Source organism: Heterodontus francisci, chromosome 24, assembly GCF_036365525.1.
Source record: "Heterodontus francisci isolate sHetFra1 chromosome 24, sHetFra1.hap1, whole genome shotgun sequence".
Classification (NCBI taxonomy): Eukaryota; Metazoa; Chordata; class Chondrichthyes; order Heterodontiformes; family Heterodontidae; genus Heterodontus; species Heterodontus francisci.
The window spans coordinates 57094250-57118382 of record NC_090394.1 but is presented as its reverse complement, the minus strand read 5'-3'; the positions used below and the strand labels follow the sequence as shown (position 1 = coordinate 57118382).

General features: G+C 41.9%; 1 protein-coding gene across 1 annotated transcript in view; it reads left to right on the top strand.

The window, feature by feature from the left end:
• Nucleotides 1–24133, top strand: part of cpped1 (calcineurin-like phosphoesterase domain containing 1) — a 223930-nt gene that overhangs the window by 30353 nt on the left and 169444 nt on the right. The window contains exon 2 of the mRNA XM_068056253.1: nt 2353–2571. Coding sequence (XP_067912354.1) covers nt 2353–2571 — 219 coding nt within the window. The remainder of the gene's footprint in view (nt 1–2352; nt 2572–24133) is intronic.

The following is a 24133-nucleotide window of genomic DNA, read 5'->3' as shown; positions in this document are numbered from 1 at the left end:
GTTATCGACTCATGCTTTCAGCAATATGTTGGGCAAATATTTTGAGCTGAAAGGTGCAGGGGCAAGTTTAATTAACAGCAAATGCTGTTAGAAGCCCTGCTACAGCAAATTCTGAGCCAATAGGTGCCTTCGAGTGGCAATACTATACATTTATGTTGTAGGGTACTGAGGAGTATCATTACTATTAAACAAATGCTTTATTATTTAATGTTTAGATTTTTTGTACGATGTATTGTTAGATGCGACAAAATGTAAACATTTTTACTTGAAGCTGAAATGGTACAAACTGCAACTTTAAGTTCAACCATTTAATTTCACTAAACTCTGGAGAGTCCCTTTTTAAAAAAACATTAGTTCAAACTGTTGGTTATTAATCTTCTAACTTGCATCGTCACAGCATCGTAAACCATTGAGCTGACAGAAATAGAGCACTGTGTCAATCTCGCTGATCTTCCATTTCTTCAGAGAGCCGCAGGTGGGGAAAACGATTAGTTTTTTAAAAATAGGCTCAATAGATTTGAATGCAGTCCAAACTGATGGAACAAAAGTCTCCTATCTCCCAGCTGTAAAGGTCCTATATCAAACGAACTTGAATTATCTAAATCCGGCAATTAATATGCATAAAATACTGTGAATGCTGGAACTCTGAAATAAAAGCAGAAAATGCTCAGCGGGTCAGGCAGCACCTACAGAGAGAGAAACAAAGTTAATGTTTGAGGTCAATGACCTATAATTAGAATTAGGCAAGGATGAAAACTGGAGTTGATTTTGCAGGCCCAAGAGGAGAATCAAGGACAGGAGAGGCACTGGCTACATCAAGACAGATCGATGGATCATGGAGGAGAGGCAAGGATGTGTTGAACACTAGTGAGAGGTTGAGTAGTTCAAGGAGTATATAGCACGCCACGATTGTGGTCAGAAAGGATGTCATTGGTGACTTTGACCAGTGTGACACTGCACAGGCCAGAAACCAGATATAAAATAAGAGGGGTGGGGGTTGGGATGGGTGGTGTGATGGGTAGTAGAGGCACATGTGTAGCTGGGGGGAGGAGTATTACAATTCAGATCTACCACAGATGCCTTTGTGGGTTCAGTGATGTTAATCATTCCCTTAAGCAATTTGCTGTTTACTTTTTATAGCAGTTGACACCCATTACTCTATATTTTTATTAACACAGTGCTGGAACCTAGGAGCGTAACAATGAAGCTTCATTGTGATGCCAACTAGATTTCAGTGTGTTATGCTGCTAACGCTACATGAGGTGTCATTTGGTTCAATTTGTAAGCTGCTTTATGTCACAGTAGGCAAATGTACGGAATACTGAGAATGATGAGAAACACTTGATGCAATTAGTACAGCTTGTGTTTGCATATTGTTAAATAAATAAAGAATATATGAACACTAGACTACCCTAGTGAGTCCTTAATGTAAAAAGTTACTCTCGCTCTCTGCTACCTAGTCTCATGACAGGGTAGAAACTCTCTCTCTCCTTCTCTCTCTCTCTCTCTCTCTCCCTCTCTCTATCCAGCTGCTTTTATCCGATTCCTTTTGTGTTAATGTTCTGATTATTTTTAAAGGTCTTTCTCACTGTCCCCACAGATATCAAAAAAATTTCCAACACCAAAGTGTAAAGTACCTCAGAATAACCAGACTTCGTTAACAACTTGTCCGTTGTTTGTGCCTCTAAGAGGAATGACTTCTAATCTTGCATTCTAATTACCATTTGTCCACCTACTGTTACACGTTACGGGAGCTGACCTGAAACTCGTATCCAAGTTCCTTTTGTGTAAAATTGGCCAAAGAATCCCAAACCGTGATAGAGGGCTGAGGCAGTGGAGCAGATGGTTTCAATCTTGGCGAAAAACAAATCAATGAGCTCCTCACACTTGATGTTACTGCACTTGATTTTGGAGTGTTTGGCTCTGATACTTGAGAAAAGTAGTATGGTATTCTATTTCCGTGCACTGACATCCCTCATCTTGAAAAATAAAAATAAATCCAATGATATGTGCCGTTTTTTTATTTTTGTGTACTCCAGTTAAAACCTTGAGTCCTTTAAGAGAAGGTCTGGTCTCTTTAAAAGAAACTGTCAATACCAGGAAGCTGCATTTAAAGCTAGCGTTTCATTCATTGGGCAAAATAATGGACATTTTCCTTTTTCACCTGCTCCATCTGTCTTTCTCTCCTGCTCTGTGCTTACCTCTACACCTTTCCCTCTTGCTTCTGTCTCTGTTGTAATACAGCAGCTGGTGTCGCCATATTCAGGGAAACAACTTCTCGTTATGTATTTGTTATTTCTGTGTGCTGATGTCATGAATCTGAATGCAAATTGTTTTTTACCTGTTCCCTAGAGAAAGAAAGTGATTGGAAAGGACCTTTCTACTTCATACAAGGAGCCGATCCCCAGTTTGGCCTTATGAAAGCATGGGAGGTTGGAGATTGCGATAATGGAGGTGATGAATGGCAGGAAGAGATCAAGCTCACAGAGCAAGCAGTGCAGGCTATCAACAAGCTAACACTGAAACCCAAGTTCCTTGTACTGTGTGGAGATCTTATTCATGCAATGCCAGGTAATCACTGTCAACAACACCTACAGCAAATGTCATTGTGCTTGATGATAAGAGCAGTATATTTACACCACTTTGAGAACTGTAGTAAACTTTTCCACTTTATTTCCAAAATACACTGCACAAAGATAGAGAAAAGCCTTATTTATTCTTCCTGTATTAATTATTATGTTTGCAGAATACAATGCTTAACAAACTACTGCAAGATAAAGAAGTGAATTTTTGTAGGGCTCCACCCATTTGGCTGCCATAATTTCAGTGGAAGAGCCAGAAAAAGCTCAGAAAAATGGCATAAAAACCGTTCATACTTTCTTCTGTGGTTTTGCAACTCTTCCACTGAAGTTGTGGTGGACAAGCAGAAGACCTGTGCCCTGCTAAAATCCCCCGCCCCCCCCCCCCCCCGCAAAGATCACCATAGTGCTGCAATGCTGGGTGTTTAGTATTTATGCTCTAATTCACCAGCGTTAGAGAATGTTGGTTACTCTTTACCTCCATTTCCTGCTGAGTTAATAGTTCTTGCCATTCCCACTAATGGAAAAGGCAAAAATTTTCTAGGTGACTCCTCATTGGAGAAAAGGTAAAGGATGAGTCAGCTGAAGCTACTCACATTATACCTGCTAATTAGTTATTAGTCTTTCATTGACCAGGCTTTGTTCATGCTTGGAAGTATATTTCAATTCAGGAAGAACTATATACGTTTTTTTAAAAAGACAAGGAAAGGGGCTGTTTGGTCCTTAAGGGGCTTATATATCAGGTATTGCTCTTACCCTTGGTTTTGGCCTTATTCAGTCTAACAATGCAAATTCTGAGTACAGGAAATACTGTACCTATCAGATTGAAATTGGGTTAAGTTATCTTTGTGCTTTCTCCACTAAACCATGTATGCATATTCTACTCATTCCTTTTCCCCAGGAATATGTGATGGGCTGGTAGATATCTGATGGGTTGGGTTCTACTTTAAGATTTCATTGGAGATATATAATGGTGACCCGATAGTATGAAGGGTGCCCATCAAAACCAAAAACAACTTGATAACAGCAACAAATTGTGTCTATATAGTGACTTTATCATGGATGCGTAATCAGACAAAAATTGATGCCGTCAAAGAAGGAAATATTAGGAATGGTGACTAAAAATTTTGGTTGACGAGTTGGATTTTAAGGAAGGTCTTAAAGGAAGGGAGGGAAGTAGAGAGTTTTAGAAAGGAATTCCTGATCTTGGGTCCTAGATGGCTAAAGGCACTGCTGCCAGTGGTGGGCCGAAATATACAGGAAGCCAAAGTTGGAGGAGTGCAGAATTCTTGGAGGGTTCTTAGTCTAGAGACGGTTAAGGGGATGAGGATGGATGTGTCCAAGAAAGAACTTGATCATGAGAATTTTAAATTTGAGGCATCGGGAACTGGGAGCCAAAATAGGTTAGTGAGCACACGGTGATGGATGAGTGGGACAATGCAGGATGGGATATGGGCAGCAGAGTTTTGATGATCTGAAGACTATGGAGGGTGGGGATGGGAGCTATTCCAGGAGCATATTAGAATTGTCGAGTCTGGAAGTGACAAAATATTGAGATTGTTGGCTGCAGACAGTTGAGGATGTTATGGAGATTTCCATGGATTGGCATGGCGGTGGAAACAGGATGGATTGGCATGGCGGTGGAAGCAGGCCATCTTTGTGATGGGGAGGATATCGGTCACTGACGTTCAGTTGTTTTAATAAACAGAGGACAGTCCACAACACAGAACTGACACAAAGCAGCAAAAACAAACAGTGCGATAATGTTAGAAAATCTGAGCCCGTGTCTGCAAGGGTTAAACTCTGAGGGAAGGCATTTGCAAGAAAACTACCCACCTGTCCCTCAAGTGAGTTGCAATAATCTATGGGACATGACACCTTATGTCCTGAATTTGCAGGGAATCATTACAAAACATCCTCATATAACCTGTGTTAGTAAAATCCCTGCAACTTTAAAGTCTCCACTCCAACAAAGCTATCCATGTAGTTCTTGTCATGGTTCTTTTAAACCACTCGCCGACTGATTATTTGTTTGGAAGAGCAAATTTTGACTTGTAGCAAATCTCCACATTATAAGCAGTACAAGCTGTATGTTGCCATTCAGCATGATTCGCTGGGAAAGGGTTACTCCTTCTGATTCGATTTTGCTGCAGCTGCATTGCAGCCATAACTGTCAGAAGAGAAACTAAATTATCAGTCTCTTGGTGCTGTAGAGAGCTGGCCCATTATCTCTCAACCTATCCTGTCACATTCTACATGGCATGTAAAAGATGGTGCCGGTGGTTATTATTACCTGCACTTGGGACATTGTTATTTTTCATTTGTTGTTAATTTGTGTTGCTGCTACACTTAAATGGCCTATAAAAATATTTTCACAGCTGTTGGATGGGAGAGAGCTGTCTGCGGTTGTACATTAGCTGTACTGATAAATGCATCTCAGAAGTTCTGAGTGAAGTACTGTGGTGCAACTGACAGAAGATGTTAATCTCCTGAATACCTAGGGTGAAGCATATTCATTTGTATTGAACTAATTTTTCTCCAAAATGGAGGGAACAGCATCCTTTGCGAAGTTTACTCGTGTATATAAATAACTCAAAATCTTCCTGGGTTTTCTGGTGGGACCTTTTATCGTATCTTTTTATACACAATTAACCGTAAACGGGGAATTTCATAATATTCAACTTAAGTCCACTTGTACTGGAATTGTAAAAGGAACAGCTGTGTGGAGCAGCGCTCTGACCACCAGCGATGAGTCCTGTTGCTTTGCTGTTCTTTTTGGGTCTCAATTGGTGATACAATCGACCATGAAACTAACTGACTGTCTGTCAAAACATTGCAGTATTGAGTAGTAATGACAATGGGCTGTTTAGGCTCGAGTGAGACTGGGACGCATGATCAATTGTACAACTTAAAAAATCCTGTTCACCAAATTAATCACAATCAACTCCATTCCATGAACATAAGCAGTTCTTACTGCAGCTACTGTATCTCCATCATTGTTGGAATGATCTTGAATATTTTTTAAATCTTGAATTGTGTATTGTTTATAAGCATTGAACTATCTCAATAACTGCTTTCCTAGTACACAATAGACAGCTGAAGGAAATGTATAATTCACAGCATGACTTTGCACTGAAGCTTTCTGAAAGGTTTAAAAAAGAAACATGAAAACCGTCACATGCACCACATTACTGTTCTCGCACATTGAGATGAATTTCATATTGCAACTGACATGCAATCAAAGATGGCTCCCTCCCAATCTAGCGACCTTGTAAATAAATGATATTTAAAAGAAAAGAATATATGTATAGATAGTGTTCATGATTAGATTGATAGTGATGGGAAATAGAGCACTTTTCTACTTGGGGCACTCACGGTCAGCAACGAAACATTCAGCACAGGTATATCATGCCAAATACCTTCCTGAAATGTGTCCCAAGTTCACCCTCAGAAGAACATCTCTTAGTGCGTTTTGTGAAATGGTACTTTTCCAATGAGAGTCATCGTTCGACATCTCCTATGTGATTTGCGACTAGTGTCAAACTGTAGGTATAAACACCAAAAGAACTTTGATTGTGATTGGCCACGTGGTACCTTTACAATTAGCGAGAGAAGAGCTTCAATCTCATAGGTCTAGGCGGCTGGAGAAACCACATCTCTGAGTTAAAACAACAATGTTGTAACAAATTGTACTACCAGCATCAAACAGTTGCCAGGGATAGGGATGGCGTTGATAGTTAGGGAATGGGATTTGGGGCAGGGTCCGAAGGCAATGGTCTTGGTCTTCCCAATATTTGGTTGAATTAAATTTCTGCTCACCTAGTACTAGATGTTGGACAAGCAGCTAGACAATTTAGAGACAGTGGAGGGGTCAAGAGAAATGGTGGTGAGGTAGAGCGGATGTCCTTACCATGCATGTGGAATCTGACACTGTGTTTTCGGATAATATCACCGAGGAGCAGCATGTAGATGAGAAATAGGAGGGGACCAAGGATAGATCCTTTGGGGTCACCAGAGATAACGATGTGGGAACGGGAAGAGAAGCCATTCCAGGTAATTCTCTGGCTATGTCTGGATAGATAAAAATAGAACCAGGTGAGTGCAGTCTCACGCAGCTGGACCACAGTGGAGAAGTATTGGAGGAGAATTTTAAAGGCTGCAGATAGGATGAAAAGGACGAGAAGAGATACTTTACCTTTGCCACAGTCATGTGAGATGTCACGTGTGACTACCTAAGAGCTGTTTTGGTACTATGACTGGGGCAGAAACCTAATTTATTAAGGAGAGTGGTGTTGACAGCAGATATGAAGAAGATTGGGACTGTACCTGAGGAGAGAGAACTGTTAACAATATCAGCTAATGGGGGCCAATAATAGAAGTTCAGTGGTTAGCAGTTTAGTGAGAGTCGGTTTGAGGGAGCAGGAGGTGGGTTTTAAGGACAAAATAAGCTTGCAGAGGGCATGAGGGAAGATAGGAGAGAAACTAGAGAAATAATCTAATTCAGGGTTCGGGCTAGGAGGGCGCCTCAGAGGATGTTTGACCCAGTGGGCTAGGGGAAGGAAGGGAAGAAGCAGAGGCAGCTGAATGTATGGTCTCGATCTTATTGACAAAAAAGTTCATGAACCCCTCACACTTGTTGACATGTAGCATAGGACATCACTAATAGTAAAAAGAGTTTAAAAAAAAAAGTAATTCAGGAACTAGTAATTAGGAATGCTAGGGTTTTAAAAGCCTGAAGATTGTAGAGGAAAGAAAGTGTGCAGGAGGTAAAGAGATCCATCGTTTTAAGGATGAAAAAGAATGAGTTAGGATAGGAGACTGCCATAAGACTTGATTTCAACACAGTGAAAATGTAAAGATGAGGAAACAGTTGTAATATGGTAAATTTGGAGCTTAGAAAGGACAAAGCAGGAACGTGCAAAGGCAAACTAACAATAGTGATATCGATAAAAAGACAAGAAAGGTTGTGATGGAGAAAGAGTGGTTGAAGGCTGGAGGCAAGAGTGGGGTTGCCCTTGAGACAGTAAGCTTATACTTATATTCTGCCTTAGTTTAAGAGAGCTAATAGAGGAGTTTTTTAATCAAATATGGGTGCAGCACTCTATTTTTGGATGCACTTGCACTTTGTAGAGTTAGGAGGCATTGGGATGAAAAGAATAAAAGACTTACTTGCCTTTCACAACTTTAGGATGTCCCAAAGTGCTTTACAGCCAATTAAATATCTTTGAAGTCTAGTCATTATTGTATTGTAGGAAATGCAGCAGCCAATTTATGCCAGCAAGGTCTCACAAATAGCAATGTGATGACCAGAATTTTTTTTTAGTGATGTTGGTTGAGCGATAAGTATTGACTAGGACACTGGGGACAAATCCCCTGCTCTTCTTCAGAATAGTGCCATGGGATCTTTTACGTCCACTTGAGAGGACACTGCACATTTGACAGCGCAGAACTCCTTCAGTACTGCACTTAAGTGTCAGCTTTGATTGTGTGGTCAGTCTCTGGGTGGGACTTGAAGCTACAGCCCTCTGACTCAGATGAGAGTGCTTCCACTGAGCTGACCCTGGCAAAGGAGGAAATTAAGTTTCCTGGAGATAGCATTATTAGTAGAGGAGATGCAGGAGTTTCACATGAGGTCAGATGAAATAACAAGGCTAAGAATGTTGGTAGCTGGACTAAGAATGATGTCCTGTAAGGTATACATAAAGAAACTCACCGTATTCAAAGGAATTGAAACAAGATCTTCATTGCCCTATTGAAGGTCATGGAGGAGATCAGGATGTCATGTTTTAGCCATCGTTTGACAAGAGGATTGGAGGCTGTTAGAACTGATGATGTGCAATCAGAAACAGGTTGAATGTAGAGTGAAATCATCAGTAAAAGACTTGAACGATGAATGCAGGAGATGACTGATATGAAGAATGAACAAAGTTGAGGAGAGGGCAAAGGCCTGTATTATATTAATTCCATAACTATTAATATTGATATTCACCTGGATAGATCAGAGGTGACAGTTACACAGCCCAGAGCAAATATCGGCTAAGCTTTCAAAAAAATTAACCTAGGGTCTGCAGCCTTGGCATGTTATCTTGGGTGCTTTTTGAAGGATTTTCTCAAACATCCTTTGGGGCTTTTTGCATCAGTTGGTGTTTTAATGAATGATGAGGTTCTGTGCTATACCCAGCAATGACCCATTTCATCATATTTACTTGACCAGCCCACTTATCTCCATTTTATCTGCTAATTGAATGAAGGTTGAAGTTGTATGCACAGTACCTAATTTCATACTGCTGTACACAGATGATGACAGTCTTGCTCCACAGAGGTTAAATTTGGTCTATTCAAGTGCAACAGAGCAGAATAAATCGAAGAGTACTGAGCTATGAACTGATACAACAGCTGGTGCTTACATGAGATTCATAACATTACAAACATAAAGAGGAAACTTAAATAGAAATGATCTGTCCAAAAATTAAGATCATTAGGATGCATTTACTAGACAAAATACATGGGCAGAATGGAGCTAGTGGTACGTATTCTATTTGGTGGGAATCTCTATAAAGGTACTTTTATCTATGGATAAACAATTCATTTTGTGAAAGCTTTTGTTTAAATTAAATGACGGAAAGGAACCGAGAAATTCCTGCTGATCTAGAAACTGTCTTGATTGTTATTGTGATAAAAGTTTGAACAACATTGATTCACCGTTAAGAAACAAATAGCATACATACTTGTACTTGAGCTTGCAGTATTACGGTGAATTCAGTTTAGAGCATATTTTCTGCTCTGAATAAAGAATATGACGTTGCTTCCTTTGAACTGCCATTGCAATGATGATTATTGAAGTCGATAATTGATGAATAACGTCTTGTCACTGATTTGAGTGGCTTAGTTTTATTGCTAAGATGTGTATTTATTAAAACAAAACGGAGCCACAGCAGTTAGCAAAAAGGTGGCCTCTCTTCACCAATCTGCTGGTCATTTTCAAGACATCCTCCAGAAGGAGAAAATGGTGTTATGGTGGAGCTGAAGGATTCAGATAAGGTAATATTTATGGATGTGATTGCCACCATTTTAGTTTCTTGTAGGAGGGTGTAAAAGTGTTTGGTGAGGTTTCTTCAAAACTAATAATTGGCAATTGGGGAGGGATAAGAAATCAGGATTTTTGATGCACTCTAAATGTATTACTGACATTTTACACTTGATCAGATTGCAAACTGTATCAAAAATTGTGGGCATTGTGATAACAAGAAAATGTATAGACCTACATGTTGGGTGTTGTCAAACAGCTGGATAAAATACTTAGAAGGGCGGCGCAGTGGTTAGCACCGCAGCCTCACAGCTCCAGCGACCCGTGTTCAATTCTGGGTACTGCCTGTGCGGAGTTTGCAAGTTCTCCCTGTGTCTGCGTGGGTTTTCGCCGGGTGCTCCGGTTTCCTCCCACAGCCAAAGACTTGCAGGTTGATAGGTAAATTGGCCATTATAAATTGCCCCTAGTATAGGTAGGTGGTAGGGGAATACAGGGACAGGTGGGGATGTGGTAGGAATATGGGATTAGTGTAGGATTAGTATAAATGGGTGGTTGATGGTCGGCACAGACTCGGTGGGCCGAAGGGCCTGTTTCTCTAAATATAAAATATAAAAAATAAAAATATAAAAGACATTTTCAACAGTGCAATTAATATGGGTCAGGGAGCAATATAACATCATGGCACTAAAGCATAAACTCAATGTTTCTCTCTTCCCATAAAAACTATATAATCAACCAGAAGCTTTCTAACTGACAACTTAGAAAGCGAGCGAGTCGGTATGCATATCAGGTCTGCTGCTGAATTAGTTATGAAGCAGACAGTTGAACTCCATCATCAAACTATTGTGCTTTATGAAAAATGTTCAGCATCACATTAAGGCTATGTTGTTCTGCTGTTAGATTTGCTTATGTTTATTTGCTTGATAAAACTGAATGCATTTAAATGTTTTTATTGAAGTGCATCTGTTTTATATTCGCTGAAGAAGAGACCCAGAGGGAGGCCTGTTAAAACATATTCCGTTGGTTGAGTGCCAGTTAGGGAATTTTAATATGGGGGTACAGGTTTAAATGGGCAGAAATTCCAAGTGCTTTGGGAAGCTGACTTCAACCTGCCGACTTTTGGGTTTTACTGAGGTGGGAGAAGGGGTGGACAGCCAACCTGCTCCCAGGTGCTGAGTTGGCATTTTAAATATGTTAATGAAGCTGGAAGCTTTGGATTTAACCTGCTTTGCAGCTTTAACTGTGGTCAACTGGATTTTCTGGGCTTCAGGAAACCGAGCAGATGCAGCAAATTGATGACAGTCTGGGGAGCACTACTTGTGGGCCAGGAGGAGCAGGAGTGTTTCAAACTACCACACCATTTTCAACCTCCCATACCTCTCCAAAGTTCTGGAACATGTCACCTCCCAGATCTGAAGTCCACCTTTGCCATCACTGTTTGCATCCCTTAAGCAAGTTTCCAATTTTTGATTTTTATTACTAATGAGCTGGAGTTGTGTCACTAGTATGTAACATGCCCAGCTTGCACAAATGTGGAATATGAACCCCTTGACTGGGATACAGTCTTGTAATGAACTTTATGTAATTATATTGACTTTGCATTACGAGCAGCCTCAACGTGAAAAAAATCACAAGGTCAGGGAATTAATGCCAGATCTGTATGAGATCATGAATCCCCAAATCTAAAAACCTAGATCAGCTTTTTGTTTTGAAGTATTACTGTGTGACCGTTGTGCCTCCATCACACTTCTGCATGGTGAAACATTTTTAAAACAAGTGTCAGGCAAACCCCACCTGCCAAGACTGAGGCATACATTATTTCGCCACATGAAGATTAAAACTTTTAAATTTACAATCTCTGACTGGAAGGAAATTTATATAGTATCAGACAATGTGGAAATGAAGGGAGCCAATCCCTGGCCCTCCAATACACAGAAGTGATCGGACCAGTTTTGGTCGCATGGCTGACTAGCTGTGACAGAGAAATTTGAACCTCCAACCAAGGATGTTGAAGAGCCTGTTCCATATAAGGAGGTAGTCACATGACTAACCTGCTGAGAACCCTGGGAGCTTTTTGAATTTGAACTCCCAAACAAAGGGATTTGAACTCAGACAAAGCCGTGTGCTCATGGAGTAAACATCTCTTCTGGAACTGAAGCAAGAATTACAGCCTCTTCTGTCTGCCTGCTTTCATCTCTTCTCATGGAACTGAATCTTGTGAAAACACGTGAAACTCCGAGAGAAGGGTTTGCCATGTGAGCAAAGTTTTAAGAAGATTACTGGGCCCCAACGAATCACAAGACCATAGCTTCAATTAAGGACTACAGTGAGCTCGAGAAACAGTAACAAGATATTGCTTCAAACTGTTCTACTTATCTTCTCTTTTCTATTCCTGTCTGCATGTTTATATCGCCTGTGCATGCTAATGTGAACGTGTCGTATATCCGTAGGCGTGAACTGTATTAGAGTTTAAGTTTCAGGTTTTAATAAATTTATTCTTTCTACTTTAAACCAAAGAAAACCTGTGTGTGCTCAGTTCTTTGCCTTTTAATTGGAAACTGTGAACACTGAAAGGGGTGCTCAAAACACAGTGTGTTTAAAATTAAACCCTGTTACTATTAAGACCAGGTAAAGACAGCAAAAGACCCCTAGACACATTGCTGACCTGGTCGTAACATATAACATTATTTATCAGCATTTTCCTTTCCTGTCCCCAGATGTGGGAGCTGCTTTCCACAACAACCTGTCCTGCTTGCTGAGCCAGGGGCTTCTTCACAACTGATAATCTGAATATTGCTGATTGGCCATGGGATGTATAATCCAGAAAGAATACCTGCTGCTGCAAAGTGCTCTGTCACCATAACTAGCTCAGAATTGACCATAATCACCCAACTGAGGCAAGAGAGTTTGAAGAGCATGCAGATTCATGGGGCTGGATTTTACCAAGCCCACGATATCGGGCTCCGGGGTGGGGGGGGTGGGGCGGAATATGGGTGTGGCAGCGGCCCGCCATGGAGGCCGAGGTCTGGAGCGCCCGGCCCAATCCTCGCGGCAGCAAGGCAACGTGGCGGCCCCTCTGTCGCTGGGTGATGGGACCTGAATTTCAATATTTAAATCAATAAAAGGAATGCATTTAAATAAACGCCTCCCATCTTCCACACCTGCTGCGATCCTCAGTGCGACAGCCGTCACTCCCGCGCCTTCAATTCCCCGTCTGGGGAAAGCTGCCGTGTCGCTAGTGTGGAGGAGGGAGGAGATACGATTCTCAGTGTGGGGTGGGGAAGAATGGGGTCAAATGAACGTAATGGGTGTAGTGGGTGGTGCGAAGGGATGAACTTTAATCTTCGTGCAGTCTGAGAGTGAGGAATGGTCAGATTTGAAAGGTAAATGTTTTTGAGGGAGAAGGGCAAATAGTTAATGTAATTATTATTGGGGGGTGGGAAAGGGGTGCTAGAAATTTATTTGAGAACTTTTGTGGGGATGTAGCTTTAAAAATTTTAATCTGCCGGCAGGGCTGGCTGCCCTTTAAAAATGGCGCCAGCACCTGCGCACAGGCAGCTGATGTCATTGCTGGGGAAGGACCGCCCGCCCCCCCCCCCCATGTGATTGGTTGTGGGGGTGGGGGGGGGGGCTGCCCCGGCTATTAAAATGAGCGGCAGCTGTTTGGTGTGCGGCCTGCAATTTTTGAGCTCGCCGGGGACTCTTAAAATACAGCCCGTGGTGTGGTGGGAGAGTTTTTACTTGCCAACATGCTGGGAGCGGTGGGATCTAGTAGCACACAGGAAACGCAGAGGTCTGGGCTTCCTCGCTGTCACGGAACTGTATTTATTTTCTCCTCTGTTTGAAACAGTGTGCCTTTAAGACTCTAAAACAGTGTACTTTGAAGACCGAGAGAGCCACAGCTGCATTTGTTACCTCGGCAGCAGCAGGGGAGTGAGGAGGTCACATGGTACAATGTTTCAATTTAACTGTAAAAACCAGTTTTGAGACACAACAGCGAAGCTTGCTTACTGAAGGAAAGAGCTGTCCATTTCTCAGCAGAAATTCTACAAGGAGCTACAGGCTGTGTTAATTGTCTATGGAGGAAAAGACCCTTTTGAAGAGACCATTTGTTTTGCTGGAGGTAGCAAAATTCCTTTTCTTCCAATCTAAGAGTCTTTGCTTCAAGATTGACTCTCTTTTGACTGACTGTGTTTTCTGGAATTCGCAGTAAAGTTTTTGCCAAAAGACTGCCGATTTTTAAAAATTCAAGTAGATCTATTCCTGTGCTCATCGTTGAAAGAACTATTTGGCGCCTGCTGCAGCTGAAGTATTTAAATGCCTATCTATTGAAGGACTGTTTCATCAAATCCGTGTGGAGACTTAGAGTGGCATTTGATTATTTTTTTACACTAGGATACCTCACCCATCAGGAATGTAACCTACAAAGACTTATAACCCAGTTATTTATTTATCCTTAAGAAATAGCTAATTTTTTAAAAACATTTTTTTATAAACCGGTTAACCATTGATATGTGAGTGAATGGGGGAGTTGGGTTAAAATAAGTCATATAAGGTCTTTACATAGGTTTATCTTAATAATGTTTAAGATTTAGTTTTTAATAAATAGTTAATTTGTTATCTAAACATACCTGGTTTGGTCTGTTTTATTCTGAGGGTTACTACAGTGTTTAATTTGGCTGTTTTCCGGTTGGGTGGGAAAACTTTAATAATGTGCTGTGACCTGTGGAGTGATGGGACTGAATTGACAGTACATTGCTCCCACCTCGGTTGCAACACCACCTGCTGTGCTGTTTTAACTGTGGTGTTTGCAACTTTTGGCCTGGACAGTTTTCACTGTCCAGAAGTCAGTCTGATTGACTGGCTTGGCTTCCAGTAGGGCGGGGAGCACTTCAGAGGAGTCATCAGGATCAGGTCAGTCCAATCCCCAGTCAAAGATGCTTTTGCTAAGGAGGCAGACGATGACAGCATATTTGAAAATGAGGGCTTGATCAATGCTTGGAAGGAACCCAATAAAGTTCTGTCTTCACTAACTCCTTTTCAACAGATAGCATAATTCCATATTAAATTTTCAATATTCTAAAATCAATTCCAAGGTATCAGACTGTGAGGCCACTGTGTTTCCAATCCCTAGAGGCTCTGAAGGGTCACAGTATTCATAGAAAGTGTTTAGCACCCCCATTTTTATTTTTGGAAGGGAGAAGAGCCATATGTAATTTTAGTCATGATCATGGGCGAAGTGAGGAAATGATACATTTTAAATCAAATTAACTCAATATTTTTCATGCATTTGTAAACAAATGAATTTTTAAAAAGCCAAATACTATTTCACTAAGATAGTATCCCTTAATGTGGTTGAAGAATGAGCACTGTATTAGGGTCACCAAGCAGAATGCATCAATGTGAGAGAGGCAAAGATTTGCATTAAAAATTCAGAACATGTCAAATTAATTATACCTGTTAATATCTAGTCATACTTGTATTGAGCTATTCCTGTTCCCTTCCAGCACAGATTTGTAATATGTAGTTAGCGCTCAGAGTGGCTTTGTGTAAATTTAAATAGGGCTAATGCATTGAGTTGCACCAAATTAATAGGTACAATATCAATACATAGCTAGTATAATAAACCTGTTATTATTGTTCAATTTTTAAAAATAGGATCTTCAGCAAATATAAGTTAGATTTCATAACAATACTACAAAATATACGAATAGAAGAAAAAGTGCTAGCTAAAATTTGCCAGCAGACCTTACGCCATCTGAAATATAAATTTTCTGCAGCAATATTGCTACATACTTTATCCCTTTCATAGCCTTTGAGATAATAAACATCAGTGTACACTAAGCACTCCTTGATCAGCCGACCACAAATCTAAAGATTTAAACTCATTTTAATTTTTCTCTCTCTTCCCAGCTTCCTTACCTCTGCCCTGTACTGGTTGAGACACTTGGCAACTATGAGGAAACAAAGTACCAATATCAGACATAGTTGGGATTCAAACTCAGGTTTCCAAGTCTGCAGTGCAGTATGATAACCTATAGTGCATTTGGCTTTCAATTTAAGCATCTTTCAACTGGGATGATGTTTAGCATTTCTCCTACTGTCTTGGTAGAGGGATGAAATTAAATCTTGGATAAATAATTTGTACTAATGGCTTTCAATATTTTAAATATCTCATCTTTGGCATTATTCAAATGAAACTTCACCAGCATTGCCTAATTGTTATCCTTCCTCTAAAAAAGCATTCTGTTCTCCAGCATAATTTTCAACTATCACTATGTTTAGAACACAACTGATATAACCACCGGCTTTTGACACAGCACCAATGTGGGGGGCTAGTTGTCCTGTACTCCAAACATAGATTGGCAACCTCCAGCTGGCTATTAGGAATAGAATACCTTCAAAGCCATTTGCACAGAAGTAATCTTAAGAAAAGGAGATTCCTTTTGGCTACAGTTCACAATCCACCATCTGCTGTTAATTCCATTTCCACTTCTCAAACACCAATCAGCAGAGATAAGTTATCTACTCCTGTTTATTTATCCAAAAATTCAACTGCAGCATTAAAATCAAAAGGTCACGAAACATGGCTATTATGTACTTTGATGTTGCTAATGACCTGACCCAGCTGGTTCTTTCCCCAACTTTAGAGAATGTCGACCTAGATCTAGGACTGAGCACTTTGACTGTACAGCACCAGTTAGCATGATTGATTTCACTTGGTCAAAATCGATGCAAATCTTTTATTTTCAGTTACATTTTCTTGGTCTTAGGATATGATGCATGAAGTTTGGTTGCATGACTCGACCAATTGGAATGGTTTCAAGCAAGAACTTGTTATCCTAACTACAACTCAAAAGATCCAGGGCAAGACTTTCCTCTTCTACTTTGGGCAGGTGAATGCACATGAAATTTAATGGAGTGAAATTATGGCCTCTGATATTTATCCACTTTGAATGTTGGATGCAGCGGCACGGGTACGGCTCTGGTTTGATGTAAGAGGAACCTATGCAAGTGCTGTCGGAGCATGCCCATTCAGAGGCTTCATTAATGCAAGTAAAAACTTACCATAAAAAAGTTTCCTGCTCGCAGCTTGTTGGCTGCCTCTTCTTCCCACCATGGAAAGTCCTTAAGAGTGACTGCAGCAAGTCTTTGTACCCAGTCTGATGCTCGTCCCTGCAAAGCCTAGGCAGTTTGCCTTCTGCATTATTACCCCAGAGGCAGAAACCTGGCAGGTTTGGGTTGCATCGGACTCGGTGCAAAATCGGAGGGATTCGGGCGGGTTGGGCTTGGGCCCGCTGCGGTTCGGGTTGGGTTCTTTTTCCCGACCTAAAACAGGCCTCTAAATGGCATTAGGTGAATTGCTTATTCAGAGAGCTGGCCTCCTTTTGCGCTGTAACAATTCTACGATCCTGTGATCATTTGCTGCCGATAGGTACAAATTCAAGATTGTTCCTAGACCACACATTTTGCAGTCTGGCTCTAGGGTCAAATTAGTTTTGTAGCTTGAATCAAAACCTTTCTGAAGGTCTGACTCCAATGCCACAGCTCTGAACATTTCAGCAACACTTTCTTATTATCTAAATCCAATGTCAAGTACTGAAGTTTCCAGCAACTCAATCAGCCAAATCAAAAGCAAGCATAAGGTGGCTTAACGTTTCCTTCAAAAAAAACTTGATCCCAGAAAAACTACTGAACCAAATAGTATAATTTGTTGGGTTTTGAAAGCTTTATTGGGGAAACTATCTGACCTGTTTCCAGTGTTCCTGCTAACTGATACTATCAGCAGAAACCAGTAACCATTATTCTTATCAAAGTCAGATCATGATAACTGTAGAAAGATTTCTTCCCTGCCAATTGTATCAAATCTCATGGAAACCATAATGAACAAAAAGCTGATCATCAGTTCGGCTTCAGAGAAATTGATGAATTCGTGACGCTGTCTAACTCTGGTTAAGAACTGAAGAAATTCTCTTGGTGCCCATCAAAATTGGAAGCAGTGACATGCCTATAAAACACCAGTGACAACAGCAAAAGTAATTAATTGGCTTTTTAAAGTGCTTTGGGACATGAAAGGCTCTATATAATTGCAAGTTCTTCCTTTAATCTTGGACATTTAGAAAGGTGGACAAGGAAGGTCATCCTGAACTCTGGTAGCATGCATGAAAAATTGGTAAACTTAACGCGTACCTTCCTAGCTCTAAACGTACTGTATCATTATAAATGTTAATTTTTAAAACATATTTTACTATCTATAGTGGCTCATTCAGTGTAGTATATTTGCCATCACTTTGTCCCATTCACCAATGATCTGGTGAACATTATGAAAATTGACATTTTCTTTGCTGACAATGTACATCAGGATATTGGTGCAAACAGATCTAGACAGAACTGGCACTGGGTGAGTAAATGTGGCCCAGCTCCTCCTCATTGCTGCACACCTGGTCTGTTGAGAAGGATTGATTTTGATGTTGCCCACCCAATTCTGTTGCGAGAGTTGCAAACTTTCTTCACTTACAAACAATTTACAGTTTGTTTTGATAATCATATCTACTCTATAATCAGCCAAATAAATAGTAAGATGGCGACAAAAGTTAGTTGAAGAATTGGAACTCTCCAAAATGGTGGACCCTCTCTGTTGCTATTGGCACTTACAATATTCCAGAAAGCTTACATCTGTCCAATTATAAAATACTGTTCAAGCAAATCAATGAAGTTGGCAGTATGTGAATCTTTGGAATTCTGTGCCTCAGAGGGCTGCAGATGCTTAGGAACTGAGTATGTGCAAAACAGAAATTGATAGATTTTTGGATACTTAAGGGAATCAAGGGATAAGGTGGGAAAGTGGAGTTAAGGTAGAAGATCAGCCATGATCTTGCTGAATGGTGGGGCAGGCTTGAGGGCTGAATGGCCTACTCCTGCTCCTGTTTCTTATGTACTTATGTTCTATGTTATGATGCACTCATTAGAACATCTGAGAGATGGTATTCCCTGTCACTCCTCTACACATTAATGACTGGAGAAACACCACTAATCTCAATAATTAAGTATCTGGAACACAAGAGTTGGTGTGAAAGTACCTTCAGTTATTTTGCATCAATGGAAAAAGTTTAAAATTAGCAAAGATAATACACCACATTTCTAGAATATGTTGTATCTTTATTATTACCCAAAACTCTTTTCCTTGTATGCAGCCATAGGATGTACCATCATATCCTGAACCAGGATTATTTTAGTATGCATTAGGTTTTGGAAAAACTTCAATTTGTCTACTGGCATCCAGAACAAGTTTTCCAAGTCTTCCAGTGACCAATCAGGGTCAAAACCCTGACACAGCAAGAGATAGAAAGAAAAATTCTTTGGGATTGTGATTTAAGCAAAGCAGATCTTTGAAATGAAATGAAATCTTTTCTAGTAGTCTGAAGAGACCACGTCTGCTGACGAGGTCAAAGGCTTTGGTGAGATCAATGAAAGCAACGTAGAGGGGCATCTGTTGTTTGGGGCATTTCTCCTGTAGCTGGCGAAGGGAGAACAACATGTCAATGGTGGATCTCTCTGCTCGAATGCCACATTGTGCCTCAGGGTAGACACGCTCAGCCAGCTTCTGGAGCCTGTTTAAAACGACTCGAGCGAAGACGTTCCCCACTATGCTGAGCAGGGAGATTCCAGTTGTTGCAGTCACCACGGCCACCCTTGTTCTTTATAGAGGGTGATGATATTGGCATCGTGCATGTCCTGTGGTACTGCTCCCTCATCCCAGCACAGGCAAAGCAGTTCATGTAGTGCTGAGAGTATAGCAGGCTTGGCACTCTTGATTATTTCAGGGGTAATGCCGTCCTTCCCAGGGGCTTTTCCACTGGCTAGAGAATCAATGGCATCACTGAGTTCCGATTTTGTTGGCTGTTCATCCAGCTCATCCATGACTGGCAGAGACTGGGCTGCGTTGAGGGTGGTCTCAGTGACACCATTTTCCCTGGAGTACAATTCTAGGTAGTGCTCAACCCAGCGGTCCATTTGCTTGCGTTGGTCAGTGATTGTGTCCCCTGAGTTAGAGTTGAGGGGGGCAATCTTCCTGATGGTTGGCCCAAAAGCTCTCTTAATGCCCTCATAGGTTCCTCTGATGTTTCCGGTGTCGGAGGCCAGCTGAATACGACTGCATAGGTGTTGCCAGTAGTCATTTGCGCAGTGCCTGGCTGTTCTTTGTGCAGCACCTCTGGCTGCTTTAATTGCTACGGATATTAACTCGCTGGGGGCTTTCTTGTCGTTCAACAGTGCAATGCGCTTAGTGGCTATGACATGTTCCAGCTCTTCAAAGTCAGATTGAAACCAATCTACATTCTGCTTCACACGTATGCCATAGGTGGTCATTGCTGAGTCATACATGACACCTCTTATGTGGGCCCACTTGGTCTCTGCATCCCCTGTAGGAGTGTTTTGAAGGGCTTTTTCAAGTGAATTTAGAAACTTATGTAACAGCTGTGGATAAGAAATTCTGTTAGTGTTGATGCACGGGCGGCCCTTCTGCTTGGAGTGATGCAGCTTCTTTGGTTTGTGTCTAACCTTGCTGCACACCAGGGAGTGGTCGGTGTCGCAGTCCCCACTGTGGAAGCTGCATGTGATTTGGACACTGTTTATAGAGGCTCGCCTTGTAATGATGAGATCCAGCTAGTGCCAACGATGTGATCTTGGGTGCCTCCAAGAAACCTGGTGACAGGGTTTAGTATGAAAGAACGAGTTTGTGATGCAGAGGTTATGATAGGTACACAACTCAAGCAGTCTTTGTCCATTCTCATTCATCCTTCCACTGCTATAGCGCCCAAGGCAGGAGGGCCATGATTCATGGTCGGCCCCAACCCTGGCATTAAAGTCCCCCAGCAGGAACAAATGTTCGGGATTGGGAATGCTACTAATGATATTATGGAGTTCCTCGTAGAGTTGGTCTTTAACTTCAGGTGGGGAGTGAGTAGGTGTACTGGACCAGAGGCGGTGAGCATTCGGATAGACAGTATGCGTTCCGAGCCATTTGAAGGTGGCTCTATCATGCTGAGCAAAGAGTTTCTGATGGCGAAGCCCACTCCATGCTGTCTTGGTTCTTCAGGATCCCTACCCTGCCAGAAGAAGGTGTAGTCTTACTCTGTTAGAGATCCACTCGCAGCGAGGCGTGTCTCCTGAAGTGCTGCAGTGTCCACATTGAGTCTACTGAGCTCGTTGTTAATGATGGCGGTCTTCCGAGAATCGTTGATTTGTGTAAGGTCTTCCGACAGTCCAGGACACACAGTTCTGACTTTCCAGCTTGCAAAACGAAGGGCTGATGCCTTCTTTCCTTTTTTGTTGTGCTGTTTGGGGCGGGACAGTTGTCCACTTGTCGGGCAATGACCCTGAGCTCCAAGCACCCATTGAAGCAGGAGGACTGTGGCGGGACAGAACCTTACTGACCGTGGGCTGCCCGGTGTGAGGCGGGCGGTCGCTGTCCAGTGAGATGCAATGACCTCTCCCACCAACATAGGCAACCCATGGCGTCCAATCTCTATGCCAATTGAGCTGGACTTAAAACCCGTAACTGCTGCCTTCTGTGTTGTTTTGGTCGCTGTGAGGCGACTATGGAATGACCTCTCCATGGCGCATGTCTGGGCTCATGTATGGAGGTTGTGAGTTGCCCAAGCGTCAAAACCCGCCTCTCGGCCTTCCTGGTGGGGTCCAACGGAGTGCCGAGCACGATGTTTGGCACTGGTATGGCTGCAGGAACTGCCGGAAACATGCCAAAGATGACACATGACTGCCTTCGGAGTTCCTCTCCGGATTTTCTGTTAGTGTTTACTCCCTTAGCCTTGGTCTCTCCCGAGACGCCCATAAGGCAGTGGCGTTGTTAGAGCCCCTGCTCAGGGATTGGTGGATGCCGGGGGAGGAGGTGGGGGGAAGGGGGTGCGGAAGTGCAAGGGGGTGGGGTGCATGGTGGATTTCAATCATAGTGTAGTCAATAAATTACAGTAAATATTAGGCATTACTTTAGACCAAGTCAAACCAGACATTCATTACAAGAAGATACAGTGGCGCAGTGGTTAGTACCGCAGCCTCACAGCTCCAGCGACCCGGGTTCAATTCTGGGTACTGCCTGTGTGGAGTTTGAAAGTTCTCCCTTTGTCCGCGTGGGTTTCCTCCGGGTGCTCCGATTTCCTCCCACAGCCAAAAGACTTGCAGGTTGATAGGTAAACTGGCCATTATAAATTGCCCCTAGTATGGGTAGGTGGTAGGGGAATATAGGGACAGGTGAGGATGTGGTAGGAATATGGGATTAGTGTAGGATTAGTATAAATGGGTGGTTAATGGTCGGCACAGACTCGGTGGGCCGAAGGGCCTGTTTCAGTGCTGTATCTCTAAATCTAAAAAAATCTAAATCTTTTAAAGGTAAAATCCTACAAAATAAAAGGAGAATAAATACTTTTGGTAAAATAAAAGCCTTTTTATCATAACTACCATATCTTCTGTGGTGTCGGTCATGGCAAATCAATGGAATGACTGTTTTATAAATTTAAAAATGTTATGTTGGTAGGGAAACTTATTTACTGCAACTAAATCAGTCACATTGTTTCATTGCATGGGATTCGGGGATTTTTACCAGAATTTCAGGAAACAGTTGTGCAAGTCTGTCCCCTTTCCTATGAAAATCATAAATGAGGGCCCTTTATTTTAGTTATAGTTAGATATTTCTTTGCCCCTGTATTTAGTTTTTGTTTAAGCTCAGGATACACAGCAATATAGCAGACAACGTGTAGATTGGAGATAGGTATGTGGGGTTTAGTAACACTGGCCAGTACAATATGAGGTTCAGCAGCAGGAAAACTAATGGAGTTTCAGGGGTTGGCTCTGGATATGGCAACTACAACCTGCATATATATAATGCCTTTAATGTACTAAAACATCCCAAGGCACTTCAGGCAATCAGACAAAAATTGGCATAGGAGGAGATATTAGGACAGATGACTAAAAACTTGGTCAAAGAGGTAGTTTTTAAGAAATCTTTGTCAAGAGGAGAGGTTTAGGGAGGGAATTCCAGAACTTGGGGCCTTGATGGCTGAAGGCACGGTCACCCAGTGTGAGGCAAAGGAAGTGGGGGATGCACAAGAGGCCAGTATTGGAGAAACAGAGTTCTCAGAGGGTTCGAGGCTGAATGAAGTTACAGATGGGGAGGGCAAGACTGTGGAGGGACTTGTGAACACAAGGATGAAAGTTATCTCTGCAGCCTTATATTCCCTCCCTCATCCATCTTTCAAGTCTGGCTTTTGAGGTGTTGATGGACCTGGAACCAGGTCATAGGGTACTGGGTTGTTAGGTGAATGGGACTTGGTATGTTAGTATAGAGGTAGTAGAGGTTTGGATGAGCTCAAGTTTACGAAGGGTGGAAGATGGGAGGCTGCCAAGAGAGTCAAGGCTGGAGGTATCAATAGCATGGATGAGGGTTTCCGCAGCGGGTGCTTGGTGAGGCAGGGATGGAGAGGGGTGGTGATGTGGAGGTGGATGTAGGCGATGGTGAAGAAGATTTAAGATTGGAAGCTTAGCTCTGAGTCAAATGGAACGCTGTGGTTACAAACAGTTTGGTTCAGTCTGAGACAGTGACCAGGGAAGGGGATGGAGTCTATATCTAGGGAACAGAGTTTGTGGTGGGGGCAGAAGACAATGGCTTTGGTCTTTCTAGTAAATTTTACTGAGTACATAGCTTTAGGCTTTTTTAAAGTTGCATAAATTGCATTTGGATGCTGTAGTGCAGTCTCCAACAATGGAATTTGGGAACCATCATTGGTGGCCTGAAATCCCTGAAAGTTTAGAAGTATACAATGACAGTGTACTTACAGTATTCAGGAATTCGTATTCTGTGCAACTGCACTCTGGTGTCTCTACCCCTACATTTACTCTCTGTACCCAATGCATTGAATTTAAAATTACTGTTATCATTATCAAATCACTCCATGACCTCGCCCCATCTTATCTCTGCAGCCTTATATTCCCTCCCTCATCCATCTTTCAAGTCTGGCTTTTTGTACATCTCCATCCACCTTCGTCCAGCCATTTGCACCAGAACAGTTAGTTGCTTCCATCCTACTTTTGAACTCCCTCCCTATCTCCTACCTCTCCACTGCTGAAAACCTATCTTCATGACGTGGCTTTTAACATACCCTAATTCTCTCACCATGATGTGACATTCATTTATTTTTTCCTCCCCTCTCTGTAAAACACCCTGGAATGTTTACAACATTAAAGAAGATACATAAATGCAAGTTGTTGTAAAGTATCCTTTTAAGTTAAGTATTGTGTTACTGATTATCTGCTTCTACAAAAATTTCTCTTGGAATAAATTTGTTTTGTAGCTCTAGTCTGGACCATACAGTTTGCCAACATGGTGTTTCTCTGCCATTCAAAATGATTAGGAGAGTATGTTGGGCATCCAGTGCGGGATAATTCAGTAAACGGGTGAACGTTAATCTTGCGATGTGCTAACCCATTCACTCAACGTACACGGTTTTTAAGTTGC